Source organism: Trematomus bernacchii, unplaced genomic scaffold (assembly GCF_902827165.1).
Source record: "Trematomus bernacchii unplaced genomic scaffold, fTreBer1.1, whole genome shotgun sequence".
Taxonomy (NCBI): domain Eukaryota; kingdom Metazoa; phylum Chordata; class Actinopteri; order Perciformes; family Nototheniidae; genus Trematomus; species Trematomus bernacchii.
The window spans coordinates 1,487,793-1,510,630 of NW_022987727.1; the positions used below are offsets into that span (position 1 = coordinate 1,487,793).

Consider the following 22,838-nt stretch of genomic DNA (forward strand, 5'->3'; position numbering starts at 1 on the left):
CAGTGCATTTCCTTTACTGCACGGCACTGAAATGACTCAACCCAGCAGCACAGCCTCTACATGTGCAACTCGGTGGAAAATGTGGCTGTTCAAGATTTTAAGTGTCATATGTAAGTTTTTTAAGAATATCAGACTTATTTTTTGTGTTTTATCTAATTATACTAAGAATATGTTCATGTTCTTAACATGTGATTCATACTGAACAAGAATCTTAATTTGTTTTTACAGGTTTCACTGCTGTTTGTGCAGCTCAGGATCCTGAGGATGGTAAGGAAGAGTTTAAACAAACATTTTGTTGAATTGAACTGTAAACCAATGTACCTGTTATTAAATGTTCATGTTGCCTGTACTGCAGTAGACATAAACAATCTTTAGGAAGTCAAACTCGATGAAAGTTACCATGAGGAACATGAAGTAGTTAGTTGTCACAAGTCTAGCACTTCCTACAATTACTCAGCTGCCAGGGCAAGTTTGTATTTCAGTTTTCTGCAGATCCGCATGTTTTTCAGTTGACATTGTCTTCCCGCTCATGTCCTGCTCTTGATATGATATGATATGGATAATATATGTACTGATATATATAAAATATCCCAGTGGTATTTTAACTCTGAGATAGCAGTTTATGTTGTATAACTTGCATTTTACTATAAGGGGTTCTTGTTATTTTCTCTTGCCCCTCTTTTGTGTAGTATAACATTAAAATGTTAATGGTAGTGTCAAAATGATATGATGTTTGATTTAACTTAGTTTAAGAGTCTATCTTGATGGCAGTTTATTGCAGGACCAACGCATTTCATCTATGACCTAAACTTTCCGTTGATTTCATTATTTAGTAAGAGAGAGAGAGTAGAGCATAAATGCTGTCTGATTTGATCTTCATTCTGTTGTCCTCTCCTATCATCCAGCAGTCACCTCCTCCTTTGTTGATACGACCATTCCAATAGAGACCACAATTCCCTACGGTGAGACTTTAAACTCAGTTATGCTCTAAAGGTATATCTAAAATGGTGAGCATGATCATCCTGTAGATTGAATGAGGATATGACTTCCTGACTGGTCACCATAACATTTTGTAAAATACACATAATCAATATATGTACTTGCATTGATTTTGGATAATAATATCTAGAGACACAGAATCACGAGAAAGCAGAGCTAAAAAACAAAACAAAAATTACATTGACGGTAAATCTTCTTAACTGTGAAACAGCAGATAACACCTGTGAAATCATCGCGGGCGTTGACAAAGGTTTTAGCACTTATGTCATTTTTTCCATCTGTGGTGGTTTGCATCTAACTGACAGAACACCACAATCGGTCTCTCTGTCTTTTATAAGAAACCGGCCTTTAAATCTGCAAAACAAAAACGGCTAAACTGCTGCTGAAATAATATGTTATATAATAAAAATTCTACTTTACTTATATTGTTAAGCAAGTGGTCTCAAATACATTAAACTGCAGTCTGTAAAGAAATGTATTTTATTTAATAACTTGTTTTTACAACATGGCATCAATTGTATTTACTTTTTATTATGTAGTTCATGGATGGATATGTCAGCAATGGGTTGTGTCTCTAGTTGAATGATTATAATGGATCATATATTTTAACACGTTTCCAGAGCCTCCTGTACCGACTGTTCAGCGTCTGTCATCCTGGTTGGACGTGTTCCCTTCTGAGAAAGTGGAGTTTGGTTGTAATGTCAATGGCAGCTCTGACTGGACGATCACCTGGTACAGAGATGCAGAGCAACTACAAGATACAGATCCCAATGTGTCTGCATCGGGATCAAAGCTCACGATCACTGCAACCACAACAACAACTGGAAGATATTCCTGTAAAGGTCATCACAAAACAAAGCTAGATGTTACCACGGAAAATAGTGCACCAGTCCAACTCACAGTTTATGGTAAGTTTCATTATATTCCTTCACCAATATTTAGACGAAAGGGCAAGAAATTATTTAAATTGTATTTATTTTTCCTTTCTCATTAGCAAACCCCCCCAAACCCACTTTGACCCGGAGTTCAAAGTTTAACACGATGTTCCCCGGAGAGTCTGTCACCTTCACATGCAAGGTCAATGTGTCTTCTGGGTGGAGTTATCTTTGGTACCATAATAACACAGAAATCCAAACTTCTGATGCTTTTCGAGTTGACATAAATCATTCTAAAAGTGGACAGTACCACTGCAAAGCCAAAAGAGGCAAAAGCCCATTCTTCACAGAAGTGAGTGAAGCAACAACTCTACAGGTCTCTGGTAAGTTGTTTACATTTGAACTCACTTCACCAACAATAAGGAAACATTCATTTCTACATACATGGGAATGTAAACACATGACTATTACTATCATCATAACAACAAATAACTAGTGATGTACTCAACATTTCCATGTTCCTTTCTCCTTTTCTTTTCTGATGCAGTAAATCACTTGAATTAAGTTTTAACTTTCATTTCAGACACACCCAAACCGTTTCTAAAGCTGCTGAGTCCCTGGATGGAAGTGTTTGAAAATGAGACGGTGGAGTTTAGCTGTGAAGCGGAAAGCGATGACTGGACGATCACCTGGTACAGAAATGAAAAGGAGGTTCAGGATGATCTACACGTGGAAACAATGGACTCCTCTCTCAACATCACCTCGGTCACTCAAGCCTATCAAGGACGCTACTCTTGCAAAGCTGAACTCGAATCCAGGAAAGTCAGGTCTGAATTCAGCAACACGGCTGATCTGAGAGTTTATGGTGAGCTTTCATACCTCTGTGTAGCATTAATATAAACTATATTACACCCTCAACTATATTACACCCGATATGAGATCATAACCTTATCAGAATGTCATGTCTGCACGCTAAAAATATATATAGCCCTGCTCTGCCCAAAAGGTAACGAAGCCTGCTTATCTAGCATGCTATATTTTGTTTGTTAAAACAAGTGTGATTGACTAATCCACAAAAACAACTGTAACAGCTGAGATGTTATTTCTTGGCATAAAGCAGTGATTAACTGAAAGTTGTCAGGTTTGTGGATTGTGTTACACTTGAACAAAGATTAGCTGTTTCCCTATCGATGTATTATGATGTCTTATATTGCATCCCCCCTGTTTTAGTCTCAAGTCTCAAGTGCTATGTTGAGAATGATTAATGTAACTACATTAGCATGTAACTTCTCTTTGTGGTCAAATGTTAATGCATACATGTCATTTATCAGGTTTTGTGGTACTGTGTAGCAATAATAAGATGTGCTGTGATATGCCTTTCTGTTTTAGGAAACACACCAAAACCAACCGCGAGCAAGGGTCCTACTCTTAACCCGATGTATGTTGGAGAAACAGTGAACTTCACCTGCAAAGTTACTGTGTCCTCTGGCTGGGAGTATCAATGGTACAGAAATGGAGTACAAACCACTACCGGGGAAACCATCAGCATCCCTCTCAGTCTTTCTAACCAGGGGAAGTACTGGTGCATGGCCTACAGAGGGGATACAACCCAAACAGAGTTCAGTGACGAAATACAACAAGATGTACTTGGTAGGTCAAAATAGTAATATTATTTATAGCAATGTGTTTAGAGGATGTGCAATTGTTTGATGTAAATGTCTGAAATGCTGTCATTACTGGCTTAAAAACCTCCAGGATGCTCTTCAAATAAGCAAAACAGCATTTCAAGAGCTTCCGTTATTTTATGTATTTTCTGTTGAAACAGGATGTTGTGGTATAGCATGATGCAGAATGGATAGTTCAGAGGTGTGTCTCTGAACAAACAGTAAGGAATATAACCTAAAAAGAAAAGAAGGGTTTGTGTAGAGGAGTTACTCCTTTTAGCAGTTCACTTATGCCTCCTATGCATTTTAAACGTATCAATGTTTAGAGCACATCAACTATCAACTGATCTCTGTTATATTTTAAGGCTTTTTCGTTTAGCAACTTATGGGATATGTGCCTTTTCCTTCTTGGTAATACTTGATTTAATCAGTGCTTTTTACAGTTGTTTTATTCCAAACTGTGTGCATTGTGGAATATTGTGGTTGGTTTGACAACATTACCATCATTCCTAAGATTCTTAGGTTTTCTTGCCACATTCATTTCTACATACATGGGAATGTAAACACATGACTATTACTATCATCATAACAACAAATAACTAGTGATGTACTCAACATTTCCATGTTCCTTTCTCCTTTTCTTTTCTAATGCAGTAAATCACTTGAATTAAGTTTTAACTTTCATTTCAGACCCACCCAAACCGTCTCTAAAGCTGCTGAGTCCCTGGATGGAAGTGTTTGAAAATGAGACGGTGGAGTTTAGCTGTGAAGCGGAAAGCGATGACTGGACGATCACCTGGTACAGAAATGAAAAGGAGGTTCAGTTTGAGGTTGATCTAATCGAGGAACCAATGGACTCCTATCTCAACATCACCTCGGTCACTCAAGCCTATCAAGGACGCTACTCTTGCAAAGCTGAACTCGAATCCAGGAAAGTCAGGTCTGAATTCAGCAACACGACTGATCTGAGAGTTTATGGTGAGCTTTCATACCTCTGTGTAGCATTAATATAAACTATATTACACCCTCAACTATATTACACCCGATATGAGATCATAACCTTATCAGAATGTCATGTCTGCACGCTAAAAATATATAGCCCTGCTCTGCCCAAAAGGTAACGAAGCCTGCTTATCTAACATGCTATATTTTATTTGTTAAAACAAGTGTGATTGACTAATCCACAAAAACAACTGTAACAGCTGAGATGTTATTTCTTGGCATAAAGCAGTGATTAACTGAAAGTTGTCAGGTTTGTGGATTGTGTTACACTTGAACAAAGATTAGCTGTTTCCCTATCGATGTATTATGATGTCTTATATTGCATCCCCCCTGTTTTAGTCTGCGTGTTGAGAATGACTAATGTAACTACATTAGCATGTAACTTCTCTTTGTGGTCAAATGTTAATGCATAAATGTCATTTATCAGGTTTTGTGGTACTGTGTAGCAATAATAAGATGTGCTGTGATATACCTTTCTGTTTTAGGAAACACACCAAAACCAACCGCGAGCAAGGGTCCTACTCTTAACCCGATGTATGTTGGAGAAACAGTGAACTTCACCTGCAAAGTTACTGTGTCCTCTGGCTGGGAGTATCAATGGTACAGAAATGGAGTACAAACCACTACCGGGGAAACCATCAGCATCCCTCTCAGTCTTTCTAACCAGGGGAAGTACTGGTGCATGGCCTACAGAGGGGATACAACCCAAACAGAGTTCAGTGACGAAATACAACAAGATGTACTTGGTAGGTCAAAATAGTCATATTATGTAAAGCAATGTGTTTAAGAGGATGTGCAATTGTTTGATGTAAATGTCTGAAATGCTGTCATTACTGGCTTAAAAACCTCCAGGATGCTCTTCAAATAAGCAAAACAGCATTTCAAGAGCTTCCGTTATTTTATGTATTTTCTGTTGAAACAGGATGTTGTGGTATAGCATGATGCAGAATGGATAGTTCAGAGGTGTGTCTCTGAACAAACAGTAAGGAATATAACCTAAAAAGAAAAGAAGGGTTTGTGTAGAGGAGTTACTCCTTTTAGCAGTTCACTTATGCCTCCTATGCATTTTAAACGTATCAATGTTTAGAGCACATCAACTATCAACTGATCTCTGTTATATTTTAAGGCTTTTTCGTTTAGCAACTTATGGGATATGTGCCTTTTCCTTCTTGGTAATACTTGATTTAATCAGTGCTTTTTACAGTTGTTTTATTCCAAACTGTGTGCATTGTGGAATATTGTGGTTGGTTTGACAACATTACCATCATTCCTAAGATTCTTAGGTTTTCTTGCCACATTGTAGAGTTGATCATCTGTCATTAGATATTTGATCTACAGCGCCTTTCCTTCTTTCCTTCAGTCTTTAAAGGTAATATTTGGTATTGGGGTCATGAGACAAATTCAATGAGGATCTATTTTAAACCAGCAGGAATCTGCAATTGCTGTATTGTTGTATTATAATGCATCTACAAGAGCATGTTTTCCACACAGAACCTCACAATCTGCTGAGTGCAATGACCTGAAAAAGTGGTTCATGAGTAATAAATGGGTGTGACTTAATCATAAGTGTCAGGGCTAACCAGCACCATTGAAAAAGGAACTCTTATGAACATCTTAAGATTTTAAGAGGTTTGATATAAAGCTTAAGACTTAACCTCCTCTTTTATTTAAGAGTCATTTAAGGCTTTTGCTTGTACATTCTTATGGTTTACTGTGTGGTCAAATTAAACGTAATTACATAATTAGAGTATAGATGTTTATGCCTCTCTTGTCTCTCCTTCTCTCTTTAGAAATCCCTGTCCCAACTTTGAAGCGGATCACACCGTGGCTGGATGTGTTCCCCACTGAAGGTGTGAAGTTGAGCTGTGGGATGAATGACAGCTCTGACTGGATTTACAAGTGGTCCAAAGATGGAAATGAGGTTCAAGCTGACAAGTCTCCATCTTTTGACTTGAAAGGAGCAACCCTTTCCATCAGCTCGGCTTCAGCTGCACACACGGGACATTATACCTGCAAGGGACAGCTGGGCCAAAGGTCTGTCAGCAGCCGCTTTAGTTCTACACTTAATCTCACAGTATATGGTAAGGGTTTTTGTTATAATTGGGATGTGGGGGTATTATAGCACGATTCATTTTTCTTCATTTTAGGTACAATTACACATTTTGGGGGAACATGTGATATGCTTGGGGTGGGATAAATAACTCCATACTGATAGCAATGGCATGTTTTCTGACCCTCAGATAAGAAACCCACAGTCCTACTGCAGCAGGATCCAGAGTACAACGTGATGTTCCCCGGAGAGTCAGTCTCCTTTAGCTGTCACATTGATGTCTCCACTGGATGGGAGTACCTGTTTTACCAAAATAGGAAACCCCTTAATGCATCTGGAAACAAGTATCCAATCAGCTCTGTTGACATAACACATTTGGGATCCTATACATGTGAAGCAAAGAGGGGCAGTGGCCAAAACTATTTCACCATCATCAGTCAGGCTATTGGCCTTAAAGTTGAAGGTATGACTTCTTCTCAAAATGTATTTATACTTTTGTTTCAGGCGTTGGAAGAATTTTCCAGTTGTGATACTGCAGTGGTCGCTCCTGGCTAGTCAGATGTTTTATTAGATGTTTACTGTAATTATTTCTTCTTTGTGTTTTCAGGGAACAAGCCTAAGCCATCGATGACTCAACAGCCAGATGTTGACAAGGTGTACACTGGAGAATCAGTGTCCTTCGAATGTACAGTTGAAGCCTCGACTGGCTGGGTGTATCACTGGTTCAAAGATGGAACACCACTCCCAATCAAAAACCGTACTTTCAGCATCAATGATGCCAATTTGTCGAACAGTGGGAGTTATAGTTGCATGGCCACAAGAGACAAGACTAAGTATAATACACAGCACAGTGAAAGAAGGTCCTTACGCGTGTCTGGTAAGCCAAAGAAAATTACTTTTGTTGAGGAAAAATGTTGCCTTTGTCTGTTTTTTAAATCGATTTCATGTTATAAAATGTTACGGTAAAACTCACTTGTACAAAATAGAAAGAGGGTAAATGTAAGAATATTTGAAATTGGCCTAATACGTCTGTTTTTCTCCAGAAATCCCTGTTCCATCTTTGAAGCCGATCACACAGTGGCAGGATGTGTTCCCCACTGAAGGTGTGAAGTTGAGCTGTGGGATGGACGGCTCCTCTGACTGGAAATACACATGGTTCAGAAACGGACAGCTGGTCAGGAAGGAAGATGAAGTTCTGTATTTTGGCTCCGATGCAGCTACTCTCTCCATCAGTTCTGCTTCAGCCTCTCAGCGTGGACAGTACAGCTGCTCGGCACAACTCAAGAGCCGCTCGGTCAGCAGCAACTCCAGCTCTGAGACAACACTGGAGGTTTATGGTGAGAATTTATTTTTTATTTTTTGATACAGTACTTAAACAGATTTGTTTTTTAAATTTCGATTTACATGTTTTTTCAACATACATTAATATGACCTTTTCAAGCAATATTATACTATGACCTTTTTTCAACATACATTAATATTACCTTTTCAAGCAATATTATACTATGACCTTTTTTCAACATACTATACCATGACATTTTTTTCAAATGTTTTTCGACATACTTGACTTCTTTTTTTTAATTTCGACTTACTTTACTATGGACTACAGTATTTTCCGATTTACTTTACTGTGACTTTTTTCGACATACTAAACACTATTTTTTTAATTCTTTTCTTTACAACATGCTATATTAGGACTTTATTTCAAAATACTATATTAGTCTTTATATTACGTTTTCAAATTTTTCGACATACTAAATATGACTTTTCTTTAAAAATGTTCGACATATGACCTTTTTTCAAGTTACAATACTATGACTTTTCTTTGTTCGACATACTATGATTTTTTAACAATCTTTTTGACATACTATACTAAAAACCTCTTTTTCAACAAACTTATTATGACTTTCTTTTTTTTAAATCGACATAGTACACCATGCCTGTTTTTCATATTTTGTGTACATACTATATGTCCACAGTATAACTTCATATCCTATGACCTTTTTTTAACTTACGACTATGACTTTTTTTTCCAAAAATGTCCACACACATGTTTTGGCCTTCTTTCACATTTTTGATCTACCATATTATGACTTTTTTAAACTTGTTTACCATATTACGACTTACTATTACATTTTAATGACGTGGCTGTGACAGCTGAGGAGAGAAACAAATACAGACCTGAAGACAGACAGTAAAGTGAAGACCCTTTAATAATGACAAAATAGACTTACAAGCATGAAAAGCATGCAGTAGAAAACAGAAATGTAATGGAACTGTTATTAAGCACATAGAGATAGTGGGAGATGACCAAGTGATCTGACAAGAAACATGTGATTATGACAGGTTCATATAGAGGCTTTGGTAATGAAGAAACTGGGTAAATGTACTGATTTTATAGTTTTGTATTAACCTTGCATTGGGTTAGTCACATAATTAATTCTCCAATCCTCCCAACCCGTCAATCTGAATTATGTTGCAGTGATCCAGTGATCCAAGGAGTCATCACAAACTTAATAGAATCTTACAGACAATATATACTAATGGCAGCTATCCCACAATCAATACTTATTGCAAGTTGAAGTGATGTTACCGGTCAGAACTTGGCAAGGTCTTAAAATGTATGGAGAGGGGCTAAAAAGGTATTAAATGTAACAATTTCTTCTTTGAGTAAACAAAAAACAGGTTTTCTTTGGGAAAATGTCAGCATATCACCAAACAGCCATTTTAGGCATTTAGTTACAGGCTTCTCCTTACTGTGGGTTGTGCAATGTGATATACATTGAAAGGCTATAATACTAATAGCACTGGCTTTGTTATCTCTCCTCAGATACAAAACCCAGAGTCACACTGATGCAGAATCCCAAACACAATGTGATGCATACCGGAGATGCAGTCACCTTTAGCTGTCACGTTAATGTGTCTTCTGGATGGGAGTACTGGTGGCTCAAAGATGGCCGTTCATTCACCTCTAAATACAATCACACCATCAGCTCTGTTGTGACAACAAACACATCATATCAATGCCAAGTTAGGAGAGGAACAAATACAGCCTTCCGCTCAGACCTGAGCCAGGCTGTGGGACTCGAGGTTAAGGGTACGTTTTTGTTCAAGTTTCAAGTCTCAAGACTTTTATTGTCATGTGTGCATAGCTACAGTGTATTTATGACACTTTCAATTCAAAACCTTTATTTATCCAGGTGAAATCCCATTGAGATCATTGATCTATTTTTCAAGGGAGACCTGCATCAGTAGGTTCCACATGAAGACATAAAAACTAGGGCTGTCAAGTTAACGCGCCCACACACGCCCTCCCTCTCCACACACACACACACACACACACACACACACACACACACACACACACACACACACACACACACACACACACACACACACACACACACACACACACACACACACACACACACACACACACACACACACACACACACACACAGTATTGTATGAGAGAGGTTCTAGGTTGAATTGAGGCGAATATTTGTAATGTTCAGAGGTTGTTGTGTTTAATATTCATGAGAATATTTGTCATTGTTCAAATGATAATAAACAAACATATAAAGCATAGTTGTCCACTCATATGTTGATAAGAGTATTAAAAACTTGAAAAATATCCCTCTAAGGTACATTTAGAACAGATAAAAAATGTGCGATTAATTTGCGATTAATCGCGATTAACTATGGACAATCATGCGATTAATCGCGATTAAATATTTTAATCGACTGACAGCCCTAATAAAAACATAAACAACAGAACAACAAAAGGACATAAATGAAAATGAAAATCTTAGGTCACAGGCTTCCTTCTAACATTTTTTTGAATGTGTGAAATTAGTTCAGAACAGTTTTGATTGTATTTCTACAGAGCGCCCAACGGCTAATATAATCCTGTTAACTGGCTGGTCGGAAGTCTTCTCCACTGACAGCTTGGTGCTCCAATGTGAGATGCCAAAAAGCCAGGACATATGGAACTACACATGGTACTAGACATACAAATAACTAGTTACAATAATGCTTTGGAGGAATGTTTACGAAAGTCATTCACGTGTATGTTGTGGATTCGCACCTTCTCACAGGTTCAAAGAGAGACGTCCAATCAATCTGATCTCTGAGAAGCACACAGTCACACCCCAGAATAACCCTGAGCAGAGCCTGTACACCTGCCAGGGAACTCGCAGTGGTAGACCAACTTATTCAAAATTCAGTGAATCTTTCACAACCAAGAACCTACGTGAGTAACTGAGGTCGGAATAAATGTAATTTTTACTTTGAAAATGTTCTGTCCCCCTTTCATTCTGTTTTACATGTTTTATCTGCAGTTTTGAAGAGAAGGGTGCTTCTCTCCATCTCTGGCCTTATCTTCTTTGGCATCATCGCTGTCCTCCTTGGATGCATTGTCCTCAGAGTCTTCCGGAAACCAGGTTTTGATTTAGTTTTGAAAACTCTTTAGGTGCATGGATTGTCAAAATCGAAATTATGAAAAAGCCATATTCAATATTATCATAGTAACACGTTGAATTTATATTTGCAATGACCAGTTAAAGAGTCAGATATTTCCCTCAGGAGATAATTGAACCCAAAACAGACTAAAAAGGAATTAATGTAAAGGTTGTTTTTGCATCTTGTTTCTGCTGAGTGTTATTGCAAGTATAAATGTGACCGCTTCATGTCATCTCAAATGAACAAGTCACAAGAAGGTGATCTATTTTTGTTTTTACCACGTAGATGATGGTGACGAGAAGCTAGAAGAAACAGAGCTGTTTCTCACCATGGCTCAGCTTAAGGAGCGTGATGGTATGTTGGCAGCATCTCTCGTGGGTTTGTGATTTTGGTTGCGGTTCCTGCAGAGCCCCACCAGTGATTTATTTGTGAAACTGCCTACCGACAGTTTCAAGTTACAATCTGACCATCAAGGTTTGCCTTTAGCCTTTGTTATTTTGAAAGTTCCTTCCTCCCTACTGCAGATGCACCCTGTCCAATGGTTCAATACATCACTGATGCGGAACTGAATTCTTCACCTAAGGGTAAGAAAACTACAGATGAGTTAAGCTGTATTACTATGCAAGTGTTTTGAAAGTTCTCTAGGTTTTATCCCTAATTGACATATTATGTGTTTTATTTATTTTTTAAACAATCTGACTTGCAGAAGGGGAAGAGAATGGAACAGCCTGCAGTGAGACACCATTACCAATAACCTCACACGAGGATCAAGGTAAGGAAGTTTCCAAATTACACTTTTCTGATTTAAATATTATCCCTCTGATACATGTTTTTTATTATCCTTATGTTTTTTTTTTGTATTACCTACTTTGCAACTTATTTTTTATTGTTTATGTTCGCACCACCAGATACCAAAGCAAATTCCTTGTATGTGTAAACGTACCTGGCAATAAACTTGATTCTGATGACAGGTGCTGGACCCACTGACCTTCTTTCTTTATAACTAAAATGTCCTCATACCTTCATGTCTTTCTAGCCGTGACGATTGAGAGCAGCGGTACAACAGAAAGCAATGGTGGGCTGGTTTCCTTTAAACAATAACTCAACATACAACACCGGATTGAGTACAAAAACCTCCTGCTCACATACAAAGCCCTCCACAACCCGACCCCCACCTATCAGGCCGATGGGTGGGGGTCCTTCAGCACAATAATGAATCATGGACCAATATATTGGCTGGCATTGCCATAGAGATGTGTACACATTTTTTCTGCACAGAAAATTGTTTGGTTGAATTAGAATTGTACATATTTTATTTCACATCATTAAACTGTTAAAGGGAATACAAAAAAAAAAGTATTATTTATGTAATAAATGAATGTTTATGTTTAACTGCTGACAATTATTCAATTCACTGTAAATATGTGTTAACTGAAGGAGAATTAAGTACGTTTTCAATTCTTAGAGCTACCACCTGTGGCCAGATGCATAGTAGACATGTCAGACAAACCTTTTCTCATAAATTGGTCTTTTTAAAGGAAAATGTGTGTAAATTGCTTCAGATGAGACGTACTCTATGAACTTATCGTAAAACCTAATTTGTTTGCCTATTTAAATGATTGTATGATTATTTCTGCAGCCCACACAGCTTTATGTAGTTGGTTTCAATGAGAACTTAAATAATTCATTAAAGATCTTTCTAACGTGGATGTCATACATAATGTAACTTTGTATTAAAAATAGACTGCATACTATACTATGACTTCATTTGAGTAAGTATTGATACATTAAAAGGTAGATTTATATTTCGGACATAAATAATTGTCTGTCTTTGTGTGAACACATCGGTTAGTCGTGAATGTTATGCATCTTGCCCCAGAGGTACGTGAATGTAAGTTAGTCTTCTCCAAAGCTTTCAGCAATGAGTGTTATTTTTTTCTTATTTTTATCTAAAGTGTGCAATAACAATGTCATACAAGCAATTTTGTCTTCCTATGAAATAATCAAAATAAAAAATACAAAATGTTGCAATGAGTGTTCTTTCAAACTAAAATATCTGATATAACTGCAAAAAAAACACATTCAACCAGTGTGGGTTTAGCAAGTCAAGTCCAAGTGTGACTCAGTGGTGATGTCCTGTCCATCATGTGCACCTGTAATGAAAGACACAAGGGAAATAAATCATTAAGGATATTATTTTACTCAAAAGAAGCAAATGGGCCATGTGTAAACATTCAAGATACCTACTGACTCACATCTACTTGAGGATATCAGCCAGTTTCTCCACATAATATTCATAGTTCTCCTGACAATCCTCCCAGGGTTCAAAGATCTCTTCCTCCTTCTCCACATACGTTTCCCAGAGATGTACAAAGTCAGACGGCTTCATCATCCGCAGTTTGCAGCCGGCACTAGCCAGAGCTCGGAGCCCTTCTACTATCTCCGGCTCTTCCCACTCAAAGAGACGGGAGATGAACATGCTGAGATGGACTTTCTTACGTTGCTGGAGTACGATGGCCAACTTAGCTGTACAAGCCACACAAGGACTGGATGATACATACCATGTGACATCATACTCTTGGGAAGGGTCAGGGAGCACCTGAAAAGAAAAAAGGTTGACGATTTTGAAAAGCAAGGACAAAAAACATTAAAGGTCCCCAATTATACTGTTTTTCATCAATATATTATAGGTCTCAGATATATACAAAACATGTCTCTGAAGTGTTTGGCTCGAAATACCAAACATCATTCCCATAAACCCCCTCTGTTTCAGCCCTGTTTCAAAAGTGCTGATTCTCTGTCTTTTACTTTAGATGAAAATAAGGAGCCACTCCCCACGCCCCTCTGAGAGATATTTGGTTAAAAAGAACACAATGGTGCTCTAGGAGGAGATTCAGGGGATAAGGTGGGGGGGGGGGGGTTACCTTGGATGGTTATTGGCTAATGGTTACACAAGCCAAAAAATCGTTATGTCATCAAAAAAATCTAAAAGTGAGCGAATCTTTTCCCCTGAAACTTTCAGAATCTCTTGAGGGACACATGTTAATGTGTAAAAGACATGAAAACGTGGATTTTGCATAATAGGTGACCTTTAACACAGGAGTACATTTTTCCAAATGTAAGATTATAATCAAATACCCCAGGGGGTTCCAACTGTGTTTTATGATACTACAGCAACACAAGAGCATCATTACCTGATGAAAGAAGGCCTCTTCAGCATGAGCTGTGGCATGCTCATCCTCCATATAACCTCTCAGAGGCTCTGTGCTGCCTCCTGGTGTATCCACTCTGAAACACAGCAGGGTCTTGTTCCTCCCCGAGGAGTATTCAACGTTCCTGAACTGAAACTTGAAGTAGAACGGGCTCATCTGTTCCCTGGTGGAGAGGAACAGTTTTGTTTACAGAGAATACCAAACCAAACAATTCATAACAAACAGCACGAGATGTCTTTACTTTCACTTCTGTTACCTAGCTGCTATCACACTACTTTTTGTTGTCCACCTGGATGTGTATTTTTGTAAATTGTAATATGTGTCAATTCCATTTGTATCTTTAATATTTTTATGAATGCCTCTTAATTCATATGTTGCTATTTTTGGCTCTTCACTTCTGCTGTAACAATGTCAATTTCCCCTCTGTTGGACGAATAAAGTTATTCTGATTCTGATTATTGGGGCTTTTTAGGGCATGAATGTTGAATGAGTCAAAAGAAAATAGCACGTTGTATATATCAGCTTTCAAAGTTATCCGTCACCTTTAATTGTGGTGCATGACAGTAACTGGCATTCACTTCATCTCCTAAAACAGAGCATGAGTCTCTCATTTTGTGTTGAATTTGTCAGCAATCCAAGCCACAAAAAGAGTGATGGTAGTCCATGAAATGGTGACACAGTGATTCGAATATTAATGAGGCTACCGCTGAGTAAACTGATCTTTCTATAAATATTTTTATAGCTATCACATCCTCCCATGACCTGAAGATGTGCATGATTCAGCAGAACAACAAATTACCCCTACTTTCTTTCTTTATGAACCTATTGTTATGCTGTTTATGAATAGCCAGATTGGGTTCACAGATAGATCTCTTATATCAAACAGTTAATACTCAAAGGACAGAGAGTGGGGAACAGATGCTAGGCGGATGATATATCAGGGGCCTGCTTCTGTGTCTGCTGTGACTCATCCCTATTCTTGTGCTGGGTTAGTGAGGATGGTATGTGCAAGTCATTATTTTCCTTCCACATTGAAATCATAGAACATACATTTGATACAATATGCCTTACAAAAAAACATCAAAACTACTACATATAAAAACAAAACGCCAAATAACCAACACGTGGATGTGTTAAAGAGAATAACAGTTGTGTATGTCAGACTGACTCTGAACTCTTGTTGTGTTAATTTGACTCACCCTGTGACAATCTCAAATGGTGGCAGTTCTATGGGCTGATACTCTCCATTTTCTTCACTGACGTTTGCCTCAGGCTCAGCTCCCGTTGCCCCTTCACTTTCCCCATTCGTCTTCTCTTCCTCCACCTTGGGCTGCTCAGGAGTCGTCTCTTCCTTTTTCACAGGTTTCACAGGTTTCACAGGTTTCACAGTTTTGTCCGGCTTTTTCACCACTTTCTCCTTCCCCTTCCCCTTCTCCTTTTCTTTGTCCTTCTCATCCTTGGCTTTGTTTTCTACCTTCTTCTCTTTCCTCTTAACAGTGACCCGGCTGTTACTGTCCGCCATGATTTTGAGCAAGTGGGTTAGAGTGTTAGATAAAGAGAGGGAGGGAAAGGGAACGAGAAATAGCTCAGGGTAAGTACTGAGATAACCCTAGTGCATTTACAGAAATAGATCCTATTGTGTGGTTAGATTCACAACATGTGTCAGGGACAAGTTGACCCACTCCCTCTTAACATGCCCTGGTTGTTGGAAGTCCAAAACATAGGTCCTGAGTGAGTCCCGATTAACTTAAGAGACTGGACTGTCTTAGCAAATGTAATACAGCTGCCAATCTAAGAAAGGAAACTACCATATTCTGTGTATGAATATAAAAACTTTAAACAAAACTAGCGGCAGCTCTTTAATCCATCAGGCTTTGACTGTCAACAGGCCAGCAGCAGGCAGGTTATTTATACCGATGTTTGGCTGTGCGTGTCTGTGTGTATAAGGTAACCAGGGGTCTCTTGATACTTTTGTTTGTGCCAAATTCATCGGCCTGCATACCGTAGACCTTAGCAATACACAAAGGTCAGGGAGCGGGCGCCCTGGATAAAGGGCAGTGCGGTACAAGACAAACACACACACACACACACACACACAAACACCAATCTAAGAGAATATTTCCCTGCTAGAGCTCAGTGTTACCCAGTGCCAATAAACGCTCAATCTATGAAATCACCCAGCATCAATATGGTCCTCTGCTGGGGCCATTTTATGGGGGAGGGAAAACATTGCTCTATAAGTGTGTGTATTTTGGTGTCAGTCTAAATGTGTATGTGCAGACATAAAATGGCTCTCTGCACTGCAGATGTAATAACTTGAGGCATAAGGGAGCTGGTGGGAGGGAGGGAGGGAGGGAGGGAGGGGGCAGTTCAATTACAATTTCATTTCCTCCCTCATTCTCACTCTCTGCCAAGTAATTCATTTCAGAGGCAATTACCAATAGGACCGCAGCCCAGCCTGCTCCACTAACTCGAATGGATGAGCTGTCACAGACGAGGGGAGGGGGGGCGAGAAACTTCAAGCTGCTCCACACACACACTCACAAACAACACACCCCTGGGGATGAACAAAAACACTTTTCAGAGCTGAACCCGCAGACAGATTCACAGATATCTAGCAAAACATGTAAATCCACAGAGGCATCCTGCGGTGATAATCATTAAGGAAACAGCAGTCTTTGATTATTATGATCTATGATGGAAATCTAATTATTTCACCCAGATTAACACACTTCCTCTGAAGTGGTTTTCATCTAAGCTGATTTGCTTTTTGTTGAAACGAGATGTAATCCTTTTGACAGTCCTTAAAATACCCATTGCAATTCCTTCACAGCCATCATCTTCAGATTGGTTGATGCCATTGTTCATTATTTATCACATATCAAACGGTTTAGTGACAACAGTATGCCGTCTGTTGTAGCATTAGACAAGAGAACAGTAGCTACATATAGTTTCCTGCCATCAAAGTACATTAGTAAGAAGGCTTTGTGAGCAGGGCTGGCTATGAGGAGAAGACATGGTAGGATGTGACTGCTGACTGCCTGCTGACTCTAATTTAACTGTAATGGAATTACTTCCATTACCCTGCCTCCCCACTGGCCTAGACAAAGATAACATTGCCCTGAATGAAGGCAAACACACACTACAGCGTTAACACTTTCTCCTTTAAAGCGGTGCCCTGCAAAGTGGTATCAAGATATATGAGTTAGGTCAGCCACTGTTGTGCCACATGCACTCATCCTCTGCTAGTTTTCTAGGGCAGATGCCGGGTCAAACCAATTACTATTCCTGAAAGTTGCAATGTAGAATTGGACATAGCAAAAAGTGCAGATAAAGAAAATGAAATTGAATTGACCTCTACTATAACAAAGCACACAACAAGTTAGAAAGGACTTGCAAAGGGAAATACAAATGAATTAGGGTAAAAATATTAGGTATATGAAATGCCAAATTCTGCAAAAGAAAAGCTGTGTGACGCACATGTATGGGTGCACTCACATCTGCAAAATGCATACACGCTGCGGTAGGAATCAAAACCTGTTTATTATGTCCCAGTGACGAGGCATACATAAAGAGAGAGAAACAAATAAGTGGATGGTGCATTGATATATTGTTTGGCAGTCTTCCTTCAAGAACTACTCAAAATTAATTAGTGAAAAATGATGCTACGGTATGCAATAATTTATATTTGGGTATCGTTGGTATGTCAAAAACACAAGCTTTGTATGCGAATGGGAAAGTAGAGTCTTTGTGGTCTTGCGGATGTCTGAAGATCCAGACCAGGCTAAATCATTTCAAAGTAAATGGTTTAGTATTGATCTGCTTCTAGTCCCCTCTGCCCACAGAATGTGGTATGGTAGTCTGTATGCTGACTATGTGCTGAACAGACAATGATCCACACTTAGTCCAGTCTGGAAAAGAAAACTGAGCCTCAGCCGTGAAATGATAGGTAATTATTCCATCTCACGTCAAATGATGTGTAGTATGATGACTATGTTATGTCGCTAGCTCAGTTCACTCACAGAGAAACAATGGTTAGTATCCAAGAATAAACTTAACTGCAGGTATAACACCTCAAGGTTGCTATTTAGGTTAAAGAAATGCTGGACTCATAGCTTTAAGTCCATAATAATCTGTAGTTCGCTTTGAGGTAAATGAGTGTCTCCAGGTTCTTTGGTAAAACGCGGCCCGTCTCTGGCCGCAGACAGCGCCCAGCAGAAGTGAAAATATTTTCGACTACAGTGCCACAAGCAGGTACGGTTAACGCCCTCTTGGCCACGTTGGCAAGCAGAGGAAAGTCAATAGCTTTACGCCGCCAGTAATGCAAAGCCTCCTCATCTGTGGGTTCCTCTCGTAGGTAGACGGCCAGCTCCTGCTCCAGGCTCTTGGCCTGCGTTGTGGGTCTCTGCTTGATGAAAGAGAACAGCTTACAGGGCCGGGAAAGCGAGGAGGCCGGCGATGGAGCTGGGGTAGGAGGGGTCTGGGATTGAGGATGTAGGACTGTGTTGGGTTCTATGGGGCTTGAGGCTGTTGAATGTTTGGACAACTCCTCTATGAGGACTTGTCTGTGCCAGTCGGGGTTGCTGCTCCAAGTGAGCTTGAACTGGGGGTCCAGAGTAGTGGCAGTGATGTAGAGAGGGTCCTCCAGGACAGGGGCCAGCCGGCGCTCTACAGACTGGCTGAGGCCCAGCAGGAGAGAGGGGCAGTGTGGGGTCGACGACTCAGAGAGATGCTTACGAAGGCCCAGAACACACGGCAGGGCCAGACTGATGGACACATGTCTGTCTGTCATTCTGTCTGCCTGCCTGTCCCCTTGCACCATGTCCCCTTGCACCCTGTCCCCTTGCACCATGTCCCAGGCCTCAGTGAAGGGCTCCAAAGTGTCAGTGAGCTCCCTCAGCAGCACTCTCTCTGAAACCCCTGGCACCAGCTCCTCCGGACCGCTCACCTCCTCCAGGAACTCCATGGAGTCCAGCAGCCGCCGAAGCACCTGCATCAAACAGAAATAATATTTTTTATAAACTATACGGTTAAAACTATGGTCACACACACTTTTTATTTTGTCATTACAGAAAAGCATTTATCAGTATCGAAATATTAACAGCTTAAACATCTTCATAATCAGGACATTAGTGTTATAATGGATCATACTGCTTTCTGGTAACACTTAAAGGTCCCATGTCATGCTTTTCCGGTTATTACCCGTCCCCTTGTGTGTTATGAAGGTTTTTATGCATGTAAACGGTCTGCAGAGTCACAAACCCTCAAAGTACACCCTGTAGCGAGTAAAACTCTAACACAGAAAAGACCCGTCTATGCTGCCCCAGAACGCCCCGTTGGAGATTTTTCTTTTTCCATTTTTTTCTTCCTGAGTAAAGTGACGTGAACGGGCATAGTGACGTAACAGCTCCTCACACACACACACTCACTCAGCCTTATCTTTTCTCAGCTGCGGCTCAGCCTGAACTCAGCCTGAGACAGCGAGACACCGCGAAACTCAAAAAAAGGTGAGTTTTGCGGTGTCTCGCTGTCTCGCAGACCCCACGCAGCAACCAGGAAACGACCCCAGTAATCCAGCTCACACTGTGCGCAGCAGCGAGCCCCGCAACGTCCCGCCAACACGGCACCCAGACCCCACGCAGCATTCTCATCTGTTTGTCATTAGTGGTGTCATTTCCTGGTTGCTAACAAACACCATTGTAACACATAATCACTGATGTTCCGCTGTAACGGTGGTGGACTCATCAGAACATAGTGGGCGAGCTGACCAATCAGAGCACAGTGGGCTCATAGGGAGGGGGGGGGGCAGGATCTCCAACAAGCCGTTTAGGACAGAGAGTGAATACACATACTATACAGAGATGCTGTATGAGAAACCAATGTGAGTTTGGAACATTGAACGATGTAAATCTATTTTAGTAGACCTCAACAATGGAATTATGATCAGTAGAAATGGCCATGACATGGGACCTTTAATATTAACCTCCCTATCAAGCATTTATAAGCAGTATATTAACAGCTTAAATCTGGCTTTTAACACACTATTATGTAGTTGCAAGCCGATATTGGGACCTTTTCAAATGTTATTCAATGTTTTTGTTTCTACAACTCCTCACTTAAGACCTTTAATTAATGTTGCAACTGGTGATTGAAAATACAAGAATATATAGCTGTAAAACATTTGATTATGAAATGATTCACATGCATTTACACAAACTTAAAAGTGTGTTTATAATAACATCATGGTGTAAGAAGGTATTAAGTGATATACTATAAATGCTTAGCAGGGGGAGTGAAGGTAAAGGGCTGCTTGTATACTATTAATACCTTGAGTTGAGCAGCCCAGTCTCTTGCTGCAGGAGGGGGAGTTCCCGGCCCCCCCATGCTCAGCCCAGGACCATCAAACACCTGGCTCAGTTTTTCAGGAGGGACCGCCGAGGTAATGTAGTTGTAGAAACAGGCAGCCTTTGCCAGTGTGGAGGTGATCTGTGGACAGGAGTGTAACCCCTCTCTCACACACTGTTCAAGTGAGCGGGAGAAACAGTCCACTCGACCAACACCCAGACCCTGCTCCCACGAGTCCTTCCCCTCTCCTCCATCAGCATGGCCATTCTTTATCCCTTCCTCCTCATTGTTACTATTGTCCTCCTCTTCTCCATCAACTACGTCTTGCCCCGTAGCGGGAGCAGGTGAAAGCAGGAAACCGGGAAGAAAACATGGCTTTACTGTTGTTGTTGCCAGGAAAGGATCTGCAACCACACGAAATGCTCTCCCTGACACGCCATGAGAGTGACATACTTCATCAAAATCTGAAAGCACACGATTCCCAGAGAATCTTCCAGTCAGAGGAAGGCACGCCAGGAGAGCCGAATGCATCTGCCAATCAGATGTGAGAAAGTGGCAGGTGACACCAAGGTACCTACAGAGAGAGAGAGAGAGAGAGAGAGAGAGAGAGAGAGAGAGAGAGAGAGAGAGAGAGAGAGAGAGAGAGAGAAGTGGACTCATCAGTGAGGTAATCAAACGAAGAGGGATTCATGTTGTTTTTTTGTTGATTTTACCTCCTTACCCTGAAGTGGCTCCAGTTAAGCACCTCCAGAGATCCAGGCTGAGGCTAAGGGCGTGCACGGAGGCCAGGGCCTGGCGGGTTGCTACCTGGGCCTGGTAGGTGTAGGCTGGGAGGAGCTGGCTCTGGACGTAGTGCTGGGGCTCGGGGGTGTAGCGTGGCTCAAGGAGCTGAAGCAGCTCTCTGAAGCCTTGATTTTCCACTATAGACACTGGCTGCAGATCACGCACAATCATCTTAGCTATAGCCTCAGAGATCAGAACCTGTGGTGACAACACAAATAAATAACCCTTTTTATAGCAAATTAAATGAAAACCACTTGTTTTGATTTCATAAATAGTAGCTCAGTTACTTTCATCTAAAGTGATGCTGAATAACACACACCTGACGTGGGTCATGTCTATCAAACTTGGTCAACCCTCCCCCAGAGCCTCCTCCTACTCCTCCCTCAAGGGTTGCCATTCCTCCAACACCTCCTCCTCCTCCCACTCGAGTACTGATGGGGTGAGCGAAGCGGGTATTTCCTCCATTTGTGGTGAAACTGTGCAGGAAACCAGAGGAGTAACCCTCTCTCTTCAAATCCTTCCTTTTCACAAAGTCATCATACATAGCCTGGTGCTTCCGCTGAATGGGAGAGAGGAACAGCATGTTAGTGGTGGTGGATCAGTGATTTGACGTCTCACCATACTGCCCTGTATTGACATATCTGTGAAGGAGGATACGGTGTAAGAGCAGCAATACACAGACGAGTTTATATATAGCTGTCACTGTGTGGTATAGATTAAAACTGCTGGGAGGACAGCTGTTTCGGCCGGTGCAGAAATAAATACAAGACTGAGAATTAAAAATATATATTTATAGTTAACATTATTACCTTGAGATGCGTTACGAAGTTGGACGTGACACTCCGCTTCGCCTGGATCCTGGTACCACAAGCCTTGCAGTTGGACTCGATTTTGCCATTTTCACCTTCAAACACAATATTAAAGTAATCCAAAATAGACACCTTCGAAACTGACGCCATTGGAGCCCACAGTTCAAGTTGGGTAAAATCAACTTGCGATCAAGGACAATCTGAGCGTGAGGTATCAATCTCTCACAGCGACTCTAAACATGAGCACAGGCCAGTGTGTTTACTTCTCTATCCCTCATCATGCATTAAAGGTTGCCAGCTGCGCAGACAAAAGGAAATGTAATTCAAAGCGGGAGTTGCGTCGTCATAAATCGGCCACAATCTGACGGGCTGCTGCGGAAACACCAACAATAATAGTGAAGCTACATCCGTTGTTTCTGCGCTCCCAACAGTCTATAGGACGCAAGTGAAGGGGAGGCAGAGCGCCGTTTCATGGAGGCATATCAATTTATAATTGGACCAGGAAGTACACAATAAACGGGAGTGTCGTTTTCCTTTTCGGCAGTTCCCGGAAATGTTCGGCTGTCCCCAGTCCAGAGGAGGCAGAACATCCTCTGGTAGCCTATAATACTTCTGATAATATAATGTAATAACACCGA

At 40.5% G+C, this 22,838-nt stretch overlaps 3 protein-coding genes across 8 annotated transcripts; 1 reads left to right on the top strand and 2 right to left on the bottom strand.

Moving 5' to 3' along the window:
- LOC117494054 (hemicentin-1-like) lies at window positions 1–13,078 on the top strand. 5 transcript variants are annotated; one of them, XM_034144716.1, is made up of 21 exons: window positions 1–110; window positions 229–267; window positions 906–962; window positions 1,620–1,907; window positions 1,994–2,257; window positions 2,458–2,739; window positions 3,264–3,524; window positions 4,229–4,516; window positions 5,026–5,286; window positions 6,331–6,621; window positions 6,781–7,053; window positions 7,198–7,467; window positions 7,634–7,927; window positions 9,421–9,687; window positions 10,477–10,591; window positions 10,688–10,842; window positions 10,931–11,032; window positions 11,337–11,405; window positions 11,576–11,635; window positions 11,758–11,823; window positions 12,088–13,078. In XM_034144716.1, exons 1-21 carry the CDS (start codon window positions 32–34, stop codon window positions 12,150–12,152), a joined length of 3,846 nt encoding a protein of 1,281 aa, XP_034000607.1. In that variant the 5' UTR covers window positions 1–31; the 3' UTR covers window positions 12,153–13,078. The 5 variants fall into 5 exon arrangements, with proteins under 5 accessions (XP_034000607.1, XP_034000608.1, XP_034000609.1 ...); XM_034144717.1 differs by having other exon boundaries at window positions 909–962; XM_034144718.1 differs by lacking the exon at window positions 3,264–3,524 and having other exon boundaries at window positions 2,458–2,585; window positions 4,357–4,516.
- Window positions 12,857–16,113, bottom strand: apobec2b (apolipoprotein B mRNA editing enzyme, catalytic polypeptide-like 2b). Of its 2 annotated transcripts, none has more exons than XM_034144763.1 (4): window positions 15,463–16,108; window positions 14,246–14,426; window positions 13,307–13,650; window positions 12,857–13,204 (listed from the first exon to the last, which is right to left on the bottom strand). In XM_034144763.1, exons 1-3 carry the CDS (start codon window positions 15,783–15,785, stop codon window positions 13,309–13,311), a joined length of 846 nt encoding a protein of 281 aa, XP_034000654.1. In that variant the 5' UTR covers window positions 15,786–16,108; the 3' UTR covers window positions 12,857–13,204; window positions 13,307–13,308. The 2 variants fall into 2 exon arrangements, with proteins under 2 accessions (XP_034000654.1, XP_034000655.1); XM_034144764.1 differs by having other exon boundaries at window positions 12,912–13,204; window positions 13,299–13,650; window positions 15,463–16,113.
- A 1,674-nt stretch (window positions 16,114–17,787) lies between these two features.
- On the bottom strand, window positions 17,788–22,727 carry si:dkey-109j17.5 (zinc finger BED domain-containing protein 4). The gene is made up of 5 exons (XM_034144733.1): window positions 22,201–22,727; window positions 21,711–21,950; window positions 21,330–21,589; window positions 20,591–21,182; window positions 17,788–19,253 (listed from the first exon to the last, which is right to left on the bottom strand). Exons 1-5 carry the CDS (start codon window positions 22,348–22,350, stop codon window positions 18,381–18,383), a joined length of 2,115 nt encoding a protein of 704 aa, XP_034000624.1. The 5' UTR covers window positions 22,351–22,727; the 3' UTR covers window positions 17,788–18,380.
- Between the last annotated feature and the right edge of the window lie 111 nt (window positions 22,728–22,838).

Bases quoted from the DNA above. Each gene is read 5' to 3' on its own strand.
- LOC117494054 (XM_034144716.1), top strand. From the start codon at position 32: ATGACTCAACCCAGCAGCACAGCCTCTACATGTGCAACTCGGTGGAAA. The intron at 268-905 runs GTAAGGAAGAGT...CCTATCATCCAG, and splicing joins AGCTCAGGATCCTGAGGATG to CAGTCACCTCCTCCTTTGTT. The intron at 2,258-2,457 runs GTAAGTTGTTTA...CTTTCATTTCAG, and splicing joins AACAACTCTACAGGTCTCTG to ACACACCCAAACCGTTTCTA.
- apobec2b (XM_034144763.1), bottom strand. From the start codon at position 15,785: ATGGCGGACAGTAACAGCCGGGTCACTGTTAAGAGGAAAGAGAAGAAG. The intron at 14,427-15,462 runs GTGAGTCAAATT...CCTCTCCACCAG, and splicing joins CCATTTGAGATTGTCACAGG to GGAACAGATGAGCCCGTTCT. The intron at 13,651-14,245 runs GTAATGATGCTC...TTTTCTTTTCAG, and splicing joins AAGAGGCCTTCTTTCATCAG to GTGCTCCCTGACCCTTCCCA.
- si:dkey-109j17.5 (XM_034144733.1), bottom strand. From the start codon at position 22,350: ATGGCGTCAGTTTCGAAGGTGTCTATTTTGGATTACTTTAATATTGTG. The intron at 21,590-21,710 runs GTGTGTGTTATT...TTGTCACCACAG, and splicing joins ATAGACATGACCCACGTCAG to GTTCTGATCTCTGAGGCTAT. The intron at 21,183-21,329 runs GTAAGGAGGTAA...CTCTCTCTGTAG, and splicing joins TTAACTGGAGCCACTTCAGG to GTACCTTGGTGTCACCTGCC.